The 17379-nt window shown below is 43.1% G+C and overlaps 1 protein-coding gene across 1 annotated transcript in view; it reads left to right on the top strand.

Annotated features, from left to right (window-relative positions):
* Positions 1–490: 490 nt before the first annotated feature.
* Positions 491–17379, top strand: part of LOC309556781 (uncharacterized protein) — a gene marked incomplete at its 5' end in the record, with an annotated part of 73928 nt that continues 57039 nt past the window's right edge. Inside the window, 3 exon segments of the mRNA XM_082259278.1 lie at positions 491–511; positions 513–536; positions 1103–1661. Coding sequence (XP_082115404.1) covers positions 491–511; positions 513–536; positions 1103–1661 — 604 coding nt within the window.

Here is a 17379-nt window from a genome sequence, read left to right as displayed (position 1 = left end):
GTTCTGCCCCCATTGAAAACAAAGAGGAAATTCTCCTCGAATAGACATGTTGAAATATTCCTCCTTATGTTTTCATTTACATGGAAGTCAACGGAGAGAGTTGAAGATATACCTATTCTTGGCTTCTGTTTTTGTTTTTGTAAGTAAATTATCTATCCCCACAAAAATGCAGGAAGTGGTCTTGAAACCCAATAGCTCTTAAACATCTTGAGTATAGCTGAACCTTGCAGAGTAATGAAAAAAAAAAAAGGTTTTACCAACTTCAGTCTGAAAGAGAAGATTGACTACACAATGAAAAGCATTCCTGCCCCTGGCTACCATAATTAGGCTAAAACTTGGATTTACATTCGAGGGAGTCACTAACACTTAACCTTATTCTTCTCTCCTCTATCAAAGTGACAGCATGGGGGAACCCAGGACACTCTGAATGAAGGGCTGAAAAGCTGACATGGAATTCACAAACCAGCATGGCTGTTTGTACAGTATATAAATGAAGAATCATAGAGGGAACTTGCAGAAGGAGACTTTCATTTAAGGTAAGTTGCAGAACAATTTAGGCTTGTGAGGGGAGGGTTAATGGGTGGTCTCTTAGAAATTTGAAGCTAATGAAATCTGAGGAATGTTGCACATAACATTCTCCAGCCTGTAGCTCTGTAGAGGTCACACTTTCTTGGATAGAGCGAGCGCTCTGCACAGATGATAAGTCATTAATTGGAGGTAACAGCATAGAAGACTAGACCCTGCAAGCCTTCCCAAGGTATTCCTGCCATAAAAAGGTCTCTTTACAAATCTATTCTAGCTTAACGAAAAATACTTGAATCCAAGAACACTAAAACAGAGACAATTGCAAACACATGCTGGAAAAGCTTTTATGTAGAGACACTAAAGAGGTTCTATTTTGTTTGCATGGAAGAATGCACTTTATGTGTCACAGAGTACACAGAGATGTGAACTTGCTCGCAGCTGTATTCTCCAAAGATCTCAGCACAGCTGTTTAGAGAAGTTGCAAGCATGTCATAATGCATTTGACTCCAGAGTATTTATGTTAAATTGGCTGCTGGGTAACAGTTAAGGTTCTTAATTTTTATTTTTTGATTTGCAGGTAACAATGGTGAGTTGGCAGTCCTCTGCAAGACTGAGTTGTCTGTTCTTCCTTCTTGTGTGTTATGAAGTCCCTGCGGAGAGATGCCCAGGGGGTCCGTCCTGTACCAGCGGCTCCGCAGACAGTGACCAACAAAAACCATGTGTGGGCACCAGGTGCCCAGTCAAAGCCAGCAGAGCTTCTCGTTCATCCCAACACATAGCTAGCAGCGATGGCTTTTTACAACCTGGGAGAGCTAGTCAGCTGCCCTCAGCATCCTCAAGAGCTGATGTTTCTGGTACCACAGACACTTGGGGAGGAGCTCCACACCTGAACAACAATGCCACCAGGGACTGCAAAGGAATTGAATGCAAATTGCCCCTGCGGATCCGCATGAAGTCTCGGGGTAGAGTTTTGTGCACCGGGGAAGGATGCCCACCTGCAGAAGGGCAGCAGGGTATTGTGCGTTTGTCAGACAGAGCGGCACACTTCATTGGTGAAGTCCCGGAATTCCAATACGCCAATGCAGAACTGGGAGGAGCTCCACTGGGAGTTCAGCTCACCTGTGATATCAAGCCAGGTAAGTGCCCAATGTATTGACCGAATGCATAATTTCAGGAATAAAATCTGAAATAGTAATTGCACCTTACAAATAAGTTAAAAAGCTTAATTACTTCACAAATTGAAAGGATCATAAAATGAACACAACTTTAGATTCTTTATTGCGCATTAACATTTTCTGCCAAATCTGCTGTGGACTGTTGCTTAGTATTGTCATATATTATAGCCTGAAAGCAGTGTGCTCCAATAGCATGATAGAAGAGTTGTGTGGAAATACAGTAAACCCCCGCTCCATCGCGATTCAGTTTTTGCAGTCCCGGTATATTGCTTTTTTTTTGTAATGTTATTTCACCATATAAATCATTTCAAATGAAATATTTTCCTGTTTTCCATAGCTCTTGCTATGTCTCTCAGTATCTTTTATGTGTTTAAATGAGTTTCTATTGTTTTAAAAGTGTAAAGACCTTAAAATGCTTTTACACGTACAATGACAGTAAAAAAAACATGCCTACAATGCATTTTAATAGGGTTTTTCTATTTCGCGGATTTTCACTTTTCGCGGCTGGGTCCGGAACATAACCCCCACAATGGAGGGGGGTTTACTGTAGTATTAAAAGATGGTGAAAGAAAAACTTTAATTTGACTAAATATATAGAACATCAGTGCATGTCGTTGTCAGCACTGATGTTGTTAAAGTTTTTCAACACTAATTAAAATTTATTTTTGGATATCTAAAAAAAAAAAGAACAAAGAACTGCGTTTTAGGTTAAGTGAGCATTTAACAGTAACTTATTTTAATAAAGCAATAGGTTAGAAGTCACACATTTACCAGTAGCAGTCATTGACTCTTTATTGTTTTTACTATCCTTTTTTATAGAGTGACAACATATTGAACTGTACAAAAATAAAAGGGGCCAATTAGGAGACTTCAGACAAATACAAAATCATGACACAGAAGGGGAAGAAAATCTGCCTGTAGGATCCTTAACTTTCTTTTAATTATTTTCAATAACAAGTTTAGAATCAGACATAACTGCTGTAAGGTTTAGGTGTGCCTGAAGATAGCTGAAAAAGCAAAGTTGACAACTCAAAATACTTTAAATATGGGATTTTATTATGAGGTCAAAATCAGGAGATTTCCAGAAACATTGAAAGATACAAATTTCCAAAATCTGGACTGCCCCTGGACAGCATGGATGGGTGGCAAGTGTACTGCATTGTGCTGCTGACTTGCTGGAACATGCAGCACTAATTATTATCTGTCAGTGACAGAATAAAAGAGCTGTAGACATTGTGTAGTAATTAAGACGTGAGCTTACTTTGTCCAACAGTCACCATTAACCACATCAATTATTATTTAAACCTGCCAGGGGTTCAGATAAAAAGGGGCCAATAAACAAAAGTAAAATGCTGATTTATGTAAAAATTACAACAGTTTATCAGAAGTAAAGACATTTACATTTAGGATAATGTAGTGAGGTGTGATATTTACTTACTGTGATAAAGAAACATATAAAGAAGCAGGGAGGCTGCTACTGCTATTCTTTTTTTTTTTTTTTTACATAGTTACATAGTTTGTGAGGTTGAAAAAAGACATCCGTCCATCCAGTTCAACCTATGATGTGTGTGTGTGTGTTTTTCCTGTTAACCATACATTGTATACCCCTGTATGTTGTGGTCTTTAAGGTGGCCATCTAATAGTTTTTTGAAACTATCGATGCTCCCTGCTGATACCACTGCTTGTGGAAGAGAATTTCACATCCTTACTGCTCTGACAGTGAAGAACCCCTTACATATTTTAAGGTTAAACCGTTTTTCCTCTAGTTTTAGTGAGTGGCCCCATGTCTTATTGTATTCCCTTTCTCTGAATAGTTTGTTCCTTATGCTAGGGTCGCCAGTACAGTATTTGCACATTGATATCATATCCCCCCTCAAGCGTCTCTTCTCCAGAGAGAATAAGTTCAGTGCTTGTAGTCTTTCCTCATAGCTGATGTCCTCCATTCCCCTAATTATTTTTGTTGCCCTTCTCTGGACTCTCTCCAGTTCCAGCACATCCTTCCTGAGGACCGGTGCCCAGAACTGGACAGCATACTCCAGATGTGGCCGGACCAGAGTCTTGTAGAATGGGAGAATAATCTCTTTATTTCTGGAGTGAATCCCCTTTTTTATACATGCCAGTATTCTGTTGGCTTTGCTTGCAGCGACTTGGCATTGCATGCCACTGCCAAGCCTGTTGTCCACTAGTACCCCCAGGTCCTTTTCCATCCTAGACTCACCCAGAGGTTCCCCCCTAGTGAGTAGCTTGCTTTCTGGTTTCTGACGCCAAAGTGCATTACTTTACATTTTTCAACATTAAACCTCATCTGCCATGTAGTTGCCCACCCCATTATTTTGTTCAGGTCCGCTTGTAAGGTTCCCACATCCTGCATAGAAGATATTGGAATGCTTAGTTTAGTATCATCCGAAAAAAAACGAGATTGTGCTAGATATCCCCTCCTCTAGATCATTTATGAATAAATTAAACAGGATTGGTCCCAGGACAGAACCTTGGGGGACCCCACTTTTCACACCCGCCCAATCCGAGTTCTCCCCATTAATCACCACCCTCTGGACTCTCCCCTGGAGCCAGTTTTCTATCCAGGTACTCACCCTATGGTCCATACCTACCTTCCTTAGTTTGTACAGTAAGTGTTTGTGGGGGAACGGTGTCAAAGGCCTTTGCGAAGTCCAGGTACACCACATCCACAGGCCTTCCTTTATCTAGGTGGCAGCTCACTTCATCGTAGAAGGTTAATAGATTGGTCTGGCAAGAACAATTTTTCATGAATCCATGCTGATTACTACTTATAATACCGTTTTCATTACTAAAGTCTTGTATGTAGTCTCTTAACATCCCCTCCAAAATCTTGCAGACTACTGATGTTAGGCTGACCGGCCTATAGTTACCCGGGATATATCTCGGCCCTTTTTTTAATATTGGTACCACATTGGCTTTTTTCTAATCGGCTGGCACCATACCCGTCTGTAGACTATCCTTAAAGATCTTTGTTAGTTGCCTGGCTGTCATGCTGATTCAATGGCTTCAGTACTAATCAGTTCTAATTTCCCTTTGACATGTTTGCAACAAGTTTGTTCCTGGCCAGTAATTCACAGCTATTGAATTGAGCGGCAGCCAGCAATAGTAGCCTGCACATAGTATTGTCATAGGACAGGTTTCCTTTAAAGCGATCACCACAAATCTATTAAAGATGAAAATTATGTTCCGGAGGTCCATGTCCGATGTGTTGAATACCTGCTCTTTACTATGCACACTTTGGTTCCTCCTGCCAGGTCCTGTAGTGGCCAGGGAGCAGCAAAGCAATGAAATGTGAAAATATGGGCTGCCAGAAAGGTGTGTGTAGATGCTTAAGTTTTAAAAGGTGCGCTTAGCTTTCAAAAGACCTAGTCATGACAGGGTGAATTTAAGTCTGCTGGGTGCCATAATGTGCAAGGATTCAGGTCCAGGCTCGCTGTAGGCACCTTACCCCCAATGCTGCTACTGTAATTGATTGCCATTTCACCCAGATCCAGTGTTGTTTCTCTTCTACCATTGGGCAGCCACTGATGATGTAACTTCTGCACATGTGCCCAACAACTACATCATCCCGGACTTTATTGTTGGTATCTTACAGGAATGAGCCATGGAAGTATACTGTATCGTTCATGCACTGCAGAGAGTGCACACATACTAAAACATTCCTAGAAGCCAGGGAAAACATTTTTGGGAGGAGAGACTTTGCATTTATCTTCTGCCAAAAACAATTCTACCTTCTAGCAATGTTTTCTTTGTGTACCTCAGCTGCACTTTAATGTAACGCTCTGGGGTTTGATTTAGTGAACTGGATTTGCAGCTGCAGAATTTCCACTCAGTAGTCGTGTAGAGATGTGTTGAATCACCTTATCCAACTCTCTTGACTCATCATAGTGGCTCAGCCTGCTTCAGTATGCACACACACAAACACTCAGAGAAGATGTTGTTGGAGTGATAGATGTCTATGCAATAGTATTGAGGTGATATACTGAAGGGATAGGCTCGAGTAGTGATAGCAATTAATAATAAGCACTCAGGTAGTAATGTTGCAGGAGCGATAGCAGATGGTGATAGATAGTATGCAGGAGAGATAGCAATCATGTACAAGTAATAGGTGATAGGTGATAACAGATGAAGTGTACAGGAGATGCTAAGCAAATACAAGGATATAGGTTACAGGTGGTAGTAGGTTCAAGAGCTAACACTCTAGGTAACGATGCAGGTGATAGATGGTGAAGAGCATGTATCTTAGAGCTTAGTAACAGTTCTTATTATGCAGAAAGATATAGCAAGTGGTTTGGTAGGAAGGGATCCCCTGCGGGGTACTTATCACAAGCTGGTGAGCGAGGGTAAGGATCAGGTAGCGAGGTAAAGGATCAAGTAGCGAGGCTCCGGACAGTCCAGGTATAGGGAAGATAGCTGGAGGATACGGCAGCGTCAGTCAGGCTTGTATTATGAGCGGTTGCACGAACACCTTGTGAGTGCAGACCGTCGGTTGAAATAGCCGCTCAGAGCGGCGCCTAGTGATGACATCATCAGTTGTTAAAGAGACATGCAGCTATATGCGTTCCACCTACCTGAATGGTGGAACGTAACCCGGAAGTAAGAGGCTAGAAGGTACTGAAAGTACCAGGATCTTACAGTACCCCCCCCCCCCTAAGGCCGGCTCCAGAAGGCCTATAGTACTGGTCTCTCAGGGTATTTGGAGTGGAATCTTCGTATAAGCCTGGATGAGTGAACGTCAGAAGCATCCAACCAGGTGTCGTCTTGGGGTCCATAGTTTTTCCATCTGATGAGATATTGGAGTTTTCCTCTGTGGATACGAGAATCCAAAATCTCCCTAATCTCAAATTCTTCTGCACCTTCAACTTGTACTGGAGGTGGAGGTAAGATGGTAGGTCTAATCCCTTGGTTGGGTATATGTGGCTTTAATAGCGATACGTGAAAAATGGGATGTATTTTAAGATCTGCCGGTAATGTGAGTCGAACCGCAGACGTTCCTATGAGTTTCTCGATTGGGAAAGGTCCCAAAAACAGAGGTCCAAGCTTTTTACTGGGAATTTTTAACTTCAAGTTTTTTGTAGATAGCCAGACAAGATCCCCAATAGTATATTGAGGAGAAGGTCTTCTACGAAGGTCGTAATTCCTTTTTTGTTGGCTATGAGCATGTGATATGGTGGTGTTAAGTAAATCCAGAGAGTCTTTTATTTGGGTGAGATAGTCAGAGGCTACTAGATTACTTGATGGTAGGATGCGTGGTGGAAGAAGTGTGGGATGAAACCCATAGTTTAGGTAGAACGGACTTTGCTTAGTAGTACTGTGGGTTGCATTATTATAAGCAAACTCCGCCAAAGGGAGGAGGTCCACCCAATCATCCTGTAGGTATGAGGTGTAGCAACGCAAATATTGTTCAATACACTGGTTGACTCTTTCAGTTTGTCCATTGGTCTGTGGGTGATAAGGGGAAGTAAGCTTCCGCTCAATACGCAGTATGCGACATAGAGCTTGCCAAAACTTAGAGATGAACTGTGATCCCCGGTCAGATAGGAGAGTCTTTGGAATTCCATGTAGTTTGAACACATGTTTCACCAGTAATTCCGCTGTTTCCTTAGATGAAGGTAGTCTGCGAATAGGAATGAAATGTGCCATCTTTGTCAGATGGTCCACTGACACTAAGATGGTAGTAAATCCTTTGGAAGGTGGTAACTCTACTATGAAGTCTAGAGACACAACTTCCCATGGAACTTTGGGTATTGGTAGACTGCAAAGTAGACCAAATGGTTTTGTAGTGTCAATTTTGGACCTTGCACAGATGTCACATGAGGAAACAAATTTCTGTACAGACGTCTTCATTCCAGGCCACCAAAATTGCCTGGTGAGTAAATTAAATGTCTTAGTCATACCCATATGTCCTGCCATAGGTACGTCATGTGATAGTTCTAAAATTTTAGTACGCATACCAGGAGGTATGTAGAGTTTGTTGTCAAAGTAGAGGAAGCCTTCTGCATCAGCACTTAGTTGTGGTGGTGGTGAATCCAGTCCTAGACTGTGCAGAATCTCTTCCTTTAAGGAACGGACAACACCAATAATACGATCATGGGGTATTATAGGAAGTGAAGGGATTTCAGCACAGTTATCTTCGGTTAACCGTGATAACGCATCCGCCTTCTTGTTTTTATCTGCAGGAGTGTAGGTCACTAAGAAATTGAATCTTAGGAAGAATAATGACCACCATACCTGCCGATGGGAAAGGGTCTTGTTGATCTGAAGGTATTGGAGATTCTTATGATCTGTATATATGAGTACTGGCAACCGGGTACCTTCGAGTAAATGTCGCCAATTTTCAAGTGCCAGTTTTATGGCAAGCAGCTCTTTTTCACCTACTGGGTAGTTCACCTCTGGGCTACTTAGTGATTTAGAGAAGAAAGCAACTGGGTGAAGTGGTGAAGCGTTTGTTGGTCGTTGGGAAAGAACTGCTCCTACAGTCATATTTGACGCATCCACTTCTAGGATGTATTGGAGGGATGGGTCTGGATGGCGTAGTATGGGAGCAGAAGTGAAGCTTGATTTTAACAAGCGGAAAGCTTTATTTGCTTCTTCAGACCATTTGTATGTTTTTTTCACACTTGTGAGTTGTGTGAGCGGTCTTACAATAGAAGAGAAGTTCTTGATGAACTTCCTATAGAAGTTTGAGAACCCGAGGAATCGTTGTAATGCCTTACGAGTTGTTGGTACAGGCCAATCCAGAATACACGATATCTTGCTCATATCCATCTTAATGCCATTCTTTGATATGATGTATCCTAGGAATAATACTTCTTCCTTATGGAATAGGCATTTCTTCAGCTTTACATATAAATTGTGTGCGAGTAATCTGGACAACACAAGTCGTACATGTCTTACATGTTCAGACAAGGATTGAGAGTAAATGAGTATATCATCCAGATATACCACAACACAAACATCGAGTAGGTCTCTGAAGATGTCATTTATAAAGCGTTGGAATGCTGCGGGAGCATTACACAATCCAAAGGGTATCACGAGATATTCAAATAGTCCGTATCTAGTTCTGAATGCCGTCTTCCACTCATCCCCATCACGGATGCGGATGAGATTGTAAGCCCCTTTTAGGTCCAACTTTGAAAAGTAAGTGGCTCCACGCACTTGTTCAATGAGTTCCGGAATGAGAGGTAAAGGATAGCGATCCTTTATTGTAATAGTATTTAACTGCCTATAGTCAATGTTAGGCCTAAGACTTAGATCCTTATTGCGGACAAAGAAAAGTCCTGCAGCTGTGGAAGAAGTAGAGGGTCTAATAAACCCTTTCGCTAAATTCTCATCTAAGTATTCCTTAAGATGAGAAAGTTCATCCTGAGATAGAGGATAAACATGTCCGAAAGGTAGTTTACTGTTAGGGAGTAGATCGATACAACAATCATAGTCTCTATGGGGAGGCAATACTTGAGCATTTTTCTCAAGGAAGACTTCAGACAAGTCCTGATAGCATGGTGGTGGTGTGATTTCATCCGACACCATGGACAGGATTTTTTTATAAGATTGGAGGTTACACGTGGTCTCGCAATAGTGAGAGGGGAAGGTTAGTGTCCGCGTTTTCCAATCAATGTTTGGTTGATGTATGTGTAACCAGGGAAGCCCAAAAATAATGGGAAAATGTGGTGAAGGTAATACATCAAACGTGGTGGTCTCAACATGAGACTCGTTAGTAGTAACAAGAAGTGCTTGTGTTTGATTGGTAATTGGACCAGAAGATAACGGAATACCGTTAATTAAACTGACAGAGACAGGAATAGGTTTTGAAATAATAGGTATTTTATTCAAAGCAACAAAACTAGTGTCAATGTAGTTCCCACAAGATCCTGTGTCGATCATAGCCTTGGTAGTGATTCTATTTTGGTCCCACTGTAAGATCAAATGAATGAAAAGATAGGGATTAGAAAAAGAAGTCGTTAATCCCCCCAGTAATACATATGAACACTCACCCTCTTTTTTGAGGACAAGGGGACAGACGCTTATCAGATGATCAGCGGATGCACAATACATGCAGAGATTTTGAGATTTTCTCCTGGCTCGTTCAACAGACGACAATGTTGGACGTATAATTCCTACCTCCATAGGAGTAGGGTCGGAGGACGAAAATCAAGAAGGATTGGGTAATGGTACTCCCATTTTCTCAGCCTTCCTTTCTCGTAACCGTCTGTGGATATTGATGCTGAGTTGTATTAAGGCATCCAAAGTGCCAGGTAAATCCGCTCGGGCAAGCTCGTCTTTTACGGCTTCGGATAACCCGAGCCTGAACTGGGTTCGTAGAGATGCGTCATTCCACCCTGAATCTAGGGTCCATCTCTTGAACTCTGCTACAAAGTCTTCAACAGGTCTTCTTCCCTGTTTTAAAGCCCTCAATTGGGTGTCAGCAGTACTCTGCCTGTTTGGGTCTTCATACAGGCTAGAAAGTTCTGCTAAGAACGCATGATAGGAGTTGAGAAGAGGATCGTTTTTCTCAAAGAAGGAGTCTGCCCAAGCCCTTGGATCACCTGACATATATGATATAGTGGTACAGACTTTAATTTGGCCTGTATTGTAAGTACGAGGTTTTAAATTAAAAAGCAATTGACATGCGTTTTTAAATTCACTAAATTTTTTCCGATCACCTGTAAACACTTGTGGAGGGTTTATTTTGGGCTAACGGGGTTGAGCAGCAGTGAGCTGTGATACACGGGCTACCTGCTGTCTCAAAGTCTGATTTTCTTTTTGCACTTCGGTAAGAGAAACAAGTAATGTATCTACCTTTTGTGTTAGGTGCATCACATGAGTGGCTAATTCTGCTGAATCCATTTTTTCTGGTTCGTGCAATCTGTAACGCTCTGGGGTTTGATTTAGTGAACTGGATTTGCAGCTGCAGAATTTCCACTCAGTAGTCGTGTAGAGATGTGTTGAATCACCTTATCCAACTCTCTTGACTCATCGTAGTGGCTCAGCCTGCTTCAGTATGCACACACACAAACACTCAGAGAAGATGTTGTTGGAGTGATAGATGTCTATGCAATAGTATTGAGGTGATATACTGAAGGGATAGGCCCGAGTAGTGATAGCAATTAATAATAAGCACTCAGGTAGTAATGTTGCAGGAGCGATAGCAGATGGTGATAGATAGTATGCAGGAGAGATAGCAATCATGTACAAGTAATAGGTGATAGGTGATAACAGATGAAGTGTACAGGAGATGCTAAGCAAATACAAGGATATAGGTTACAGGTGGTAGTAGGTTCAAGAGCTAACACTCTAGGTAACGATGCAGGTGATAGATGGTGAAGAGCATGTATCTTAGAGCTTAGTAACAGTTCTTATTATGCAGAAAGATATAGCAAGTGGTTTGGTAGGAAGGGATCCCCTGCGGGGTACTTATCACAAGCTGGTGAACGAGGGTAAGGATCAAGTAGCGAGGCTCCGGACAGTCCAGGTATAGGGAAGATAGCTAGAGGATACGGCAGCGTCAGTCAGGCTTGTATTATGAGCGGTTGCACGAACACCTTGTGAGTGCAGACCGTCGGTTGAAATAGCTGCTCAGAGCGGCGCCTAGTGATGACATCATCAGTTGTTAAAGAGACATGCAGCTAGATGCGTTCCACCTACCTGAATGGTGGAACGTAACCCGGAAGTAAGAGGCTAGAAGGTACTGAAAGTACCAGGATCTTACATTTAAGTGGCAAAAAAATGCTATTAAACATGTTCAGCTGTATGGTGTCTGTTCATCCTATGGATTAAAGCGGGGGTTGGCAACCCATCGAACGCGGTCTACCTGTCGACTGCGGGCAAGTGATAGGAAGACCACAAACAGGTTCCTGCAGCGCCTTCTAGCTGCCAGTCCTTCTCTCTCCACCCAGTCTCCTCAGCAGGGTTTTCTATGTCCTGGTCTCCCCCCCCCCCCCTCTCCATCTCCTCTGCTGCCACTGTCATCATCATCAGGGAACAGCGAAGAATGGGAGGCAGCATAGCTCAGGATGGAGGGTGGGAGGAGGAGCTGGCCAAATTAGTTTTGTAAGTTAAACCGCAGGTGATTGGTTGCTAGGACACAGGGTGGTTCTAAGCAACCAATCACCAGCTTGCTAATATGAAAAGTAATTCTGCCAGCTCCTGCTCCAGAACTGTGCTGCCTCTTCCTCTCCGCTGTGTACACAGGTAGGACATTGCAATGGAAGAGATGGGGGGGGGGGGCAGAGGTCACTGCTGTGTGTATGTGTGGGCAGGGGAGGCAATGTGTAGGGGGCAGGGCCACCCCCATAGCAGTGTTCTCTACCACCCTTTGCATCACCCACCCCCAAACCCTGCATTCTGAGCCTAACGCACTCCTGAACCCTGCATTCTGAGCACAACACATTCCTGAAACCTACATTCTGAGCACAACTCATTCCTGAACCCTGCATTCTGAGCGCAACGCACTCCTGAACCCTGCATTGTGAGCATAACGCACTCTTGATACCTGTTTTCTGAACGTAATTCACTTCCTAACCCTACATTAGGAGTGCAGTGAACTCCTGATCCCTGCATTCTATGCGTAATGCACGGGTAAACCCTGCATTCTCTGCATAATGCACTCCTAAACCCTGCACTCTTGTAATACTTATTTTACTTTTGTTCTAAGTAAAAATACGTTATCAAGAAAAAAAAAGTCGGTCTTAATTTCTCTGCCTATAGGTTCCTGAGATGTAAACCCGGCCCTGGCTGCAGATTGCATCAGACTGCACAAAAAGTAGTGCATGTACTACTTTCAAAAATGCACTGTGCCAAATTGCATGATACTGCCTTACCATGCGATCTTGTGTCCACTAACACACTGCATTGTCGATCCACGTTCGAGGTTAACAATGTATTATCACTCGCAGAAGATCACATAGGCAGAACGTTTTGAACATGGTGCAGGAAACACACATGGCACCGCGTTCTGGTGTGAACCGGCCCTAACAACAGGACACTGTGCCCGGTGATCTTTGACTTCACCAGTGTTGTTCAAGTAGATCTCCATCTCTCGAAGGTTGCCTACTTCTGGTTTAAAAAATGTGTTACCTAAATATTTCATTTTCCCAAAATGTGCCTACTGTACCATGTACCTGTTCGAAAAAGTATCCTGTTCTCCTCGTATTGCTTATTATATAGTGGCGCTATACATTTTGTCTTTTTTATGTTTATTTGGGTTTGTTATACTACCTATATGTAAAAGCTGCCAGGCATTATTTGTTTTCCACAGTGAATAGTTTATTTATTGTATTGCTTCCTTTATGTTGAGTCTCTAGTGTTCCTGCCAGCCCCTGTGCTTACATATTAAAACTGACCACACTAGGCAGGAGAGGACAGCGTAGTCAGTTTTCTGGCTGTGCTGGGAATTTAGCCTGCTCTCCTCCAATGATTAGACTTGTGTTCTCATGCCACAACACCCCCCCCCCCCCCTCCACATACACACACAGCCATTCACTGGGAAGATGACTGTGCTGCTGTTTCTTCTCCCCTAGGTCTCTAAACTCCTTTTGTAGCTCAAAACAAAGTCAATCTAATCCCATATAAAAAAAGAGGAACATGGTATTCATAATGTTTTTTATATGTATACACAAATGATTTGCCTTTCATTTTTTTTTTTAAACACTTGCTGACTGCCTGCTGCAGTTTTACTGGCTGGCTCGGCTGCGTGGAACGATGTAGTACTACGTCGGTCACACGCTTGGTGCTGGGGGGCGAGGGCGTGCCGACCGTTCTTCATCTCTCTGAAATGATCACAGAGCGCCTGTGATCCTTCTATATAGGATCACAGGTCTCTATGGTAATTTTGCAGGCCCCTCCCCCCACAGTTAGTAAACACTCCCTTCATTCCCTCCATTTAACCTTTTGATCACCCACTAGGTTAACCCCATTCCCTGCCAATGTCATTATTACAGTGACAGTGCATATTTTTAGCACTGATTACTGTAGTAATGTCACTGGTTCCCCCCAAAAGTGTCAAAAATGTCAGTTAGGGGTCTGATCTGTCCGCCGCAATGTCACAGTCCCCATAAAAATTGCAGATTGCTGCCAATACTAGTAAAATAAATAAATAAATAAATAAAAATGACATAAATCTTTCCCCTATTTTGTAGACACTATAAACTTTTGCGCAAACCATTTAAAATATGCTTATTGGGATGTTTTTTTACCAAAAATATGTAACAAAATACAAATTGGCCTAAAAGGATGAAAAAAATTAGATTTTTACATTTTTTGGGGGGAATGTTATATACCAGAATGTGAAAAAAATTGTGTTTTTTTTTTTTTCAGAATTTTTCGCTCTTTTTTTGTTTATAGCAAAAAATAAAAATCGCACAGGTGATTAAATACCACCAAAAGAAAGCTCTGTTTATAGGAAGAAAAAGGACATCAATTTTATTTTTCTGTTCAGCGTCGCACGACCGCGTAATTTTCCGTTAAAGTAACGCAGTGCCGAATGGCCTGGTTATTAAAGGGGCAAATCCTTCCGGTCCAGAACTAGTTAAACGTAATGGGTTGCTGTACAAGGTGAGGGGTTACATATAATTTAATAGGTTTCAGATTCTAGGTTCGCTTACTCTGCAGACAGGTTATGAAAACCCTTAGCATACCATAGCCATAATGGCTAGTCTAAATGACTTCATTCAGGTTACAGAGATGCGAGAAGGTTTGTGCTATCTTCAGTTACAAAACTATCAGTCAATCATGTAGTGATTGAAGCTGATTTCATAAAAGGAAACTGGATGACAGCTCCCGAGGGAGGAAAAGATTAGACCTTTCAGTCCTGCTAATATATTCAGAAACATATGGGAGATTATGCAGGGATGGTTTAGCGGGATTCCTTGCTCCAGTAGAAGGGACAAGTGGGGAATTGTTCTGCAAGCTCTCCAAAAAAAAGTCATTTTTTAAAGTGATTTGAAGGATTTACAAACTTGATGCACGGCAAAGATTAAAATAATTTCATAGTAATATTTTACTTAGTAATGATTTCTTTATTCCACATAACTTATGGCAGGGTGTCAAACTCAATTTTATCGCGGGCCGCATCAGCAGTGCGGTTGCCCTCAAAGGGCCAGTTGTAACTGGGTTGCACTATGTACAGAGTGCAGAGTTCAGGATTACGTCAGGATTATGCTACGCACAGAGTGCAGGGTTCAGCAGTGCGCTACGTACAGAAGGCAGGGTTTAGGGGTGTGCTACATACAGAGAGCAGGGGTTCAGAGGTGGGTTACGTTCAGAGTGCAGGGGTTCAGTGGTGCGCTATGTCCAGAGTGCAGGGTTTCAGGGGTGCGCTACATACAGAGTGCAGGGGTGTGCTACATACAGAGTGCAGGGGTTCAGGGGTGGGCTACGTACAGAGTACAGGGGTGCGCTACATACAGTGTGCAGAGGTTCAGGGGTGGGCTACGTACAGAGTACAGGGGTGCACTACATACAGAGTGCAGGGGTGCGCTACATACAGAGTGCAGGGGTGCGCTACATACAGAGTGCAGGGGTGCGCTACATACAGAGTGCAGGGGTTCAGGGGTGGGCTACGTACAGAGTGCAGGGGTGCTCTACATACAGTGTGCAGGGGTACAGGGGTGCGCTACATGCAGAGTGCAGGGATTCAGGGGTGCGCTACATACAGAGTGCAGGGGTTCAGGGGTGCGCTACATACAGGGTGCAGGGATTCAGGGATGCGCTACTTACAGAGTGAAGGGATTCAGGGGTGCGCTACGTATACAGTACAGAGGTTCAGGGGTGCACTACGTACAGAGTGCAGAGGTTCTGGGGTGTGCTTTATACGGAGTACAGGGATTCAAGGGTGTGCTACATATGGAGTGCAGTGGTTCAGGGTTGCGCTACCTAAAGAGTGTAGGGATTCAGGGGTGCGCTACGCACAGAGTGCAGAGGTTCAGGGGTGCGTTGTGCCCAATGTGCAACATCTCATTTCTACCCCTCCTTCTGAGTTCTGACCTCTACACCCAGCACTCTGCCCCCATCCCACCTCTAAGCACATCTTCCTACACACCTCCACACCCCCCCCCCCCCTTCCAAACCTCACATCTGTACTCTCTTCTACCTGATTTAAGATGGCATTTACAAGAATGCTCTTATGGCCACTATTGCTACAAGTCCTCAAATGCCCGTCATCAAGATGTAGCCGCAGGATGCAAATTAGAACACACAGCCGCCGGAGCCGCCAGGTACCTCTGCCACTGACAGGCCATGCCTGAAACGACAGCGCATGCGCTCAGCTACACACAGCCAGGGCTGCTGGGGAGACTGAGGAGGAGAGTGCAGGAGGAGAGCGTGTTCACTCCTGTTGCCAAGGAGACCTGTTCCGTGACAGCAGAAAGCAGCTGGTGAGAACAGGAGGTGGCCGCTGCGCAGGCCATATGACAAGACCTTGCGGGTCGGATTAAGGCCTTGTGTTTGCCACCTGTGATTTATGGGATTACAGTGACTACTTTATCTGCCTCTTTCTCTCTGGAAGCTTCCATGAGACATGATTTTCACGTGCGTTATCAGGGCAGGTCCAACAGGGATTTTTTCTTCCAAAGCGTACACCTTTACACAATGGTACTGACTAGTATTCCAGTGTTTCTCTTCTCCCTCAGTTTCTCTCTCAGCTAATGTGACCCTATTACTAGCAGAGAGAGGCACACAAGGATGCTGGGCAGCCACCCGATGTCCTCCTTACCATTGGATGATGTCATTGTAATGATGCACAATGAAAACCTGTGGCTTCATGTAACTAAAAGACAGGCCTGCTCCACCCGCTGGCTTGGTGTACACTTTTTGGGCAATTTTAAGGTATTTCGCCAAGGCACCCCTGAAGAAACTTGAAGGCCCCCTGTTTGTGGCTGGGCACCCTGCTTCAAAATGGCTGCTTTAGTACATGTAATGTGTTTTGATTTCTCATTTTTAAAGTAACCTTGCACAGATCTATCTGCTGTAAACTGAAATATGATTGGTTGCTAGGAGGTATTGCAGTGTGCAGATTATCATGGCTTCTTGTTACCCTCTCAGATTTTGGAAAAAAAAAAAAAAAAACACTTGTAGCAGTATCTATAAAAAATTAAGGAATTATCTGCAGCCTTTGATTTCCCTCCAGGAGATTGGGTTTATTAGAGAAGGGTTTATGTGTTTATTTTGCCTGATTCCCCTCTCTTGCAGCTACTTCCTAATGAGATTGCTTTAGTGTTTTCTTCTCTGCATCCTCTGTACAGAATTTTCTTGAGTTATGTGTCCGGGGCACCAGGGGACTGGAAGTAAAATCTTCTGAAAGGCAGAATTATTTTTCAGAATATCAGGTTGCTTTCCCTGGGGTATTTTCCATGTGATGTACTGAGTGACAGTTTAATTATTCACTGTTAACTGATTGCTATGACACTTGATAGGTGTGTGCGTCTGTATGTGTGAATGTGTGTGTGTGTGTGTGTGTGTGTGTGCGTCTGTATGTGTGAATGTGTGTGTGTAAATTGTTATTCAGATTAAAAAAAAAAGACCCAAGTCCATTGAATTCAACCAATAAAAAATGTAAAGAAGTGGAAGAAAAGGCTAATAACAATTCTACTTAACATGTTGCCTCCCCTCTCCTCCTCCTATCCTGTATTGTCTAAAAGAGGATGCTCCAGTTATCTGTCTCCTC

This window comes from Pelophylax lessonae (assembly GCF_965119305.1).
Source record: "Pelophylax lessonae genome assembly, chromosome: 5".
In the NCBI taxonomy this organism is placed as follows: domain Eukaryota; kingdom Metazoa; phylum Chordata; class Amphibia; order Anura; family Ranidae; genus Pelophylax; species Pelophylax lessonae.
The sequence above is the reverse complement of the archived record's forward strand: the minus strand, read 5'-3'. Positions and strand labels throughout refer to the sequence as shown.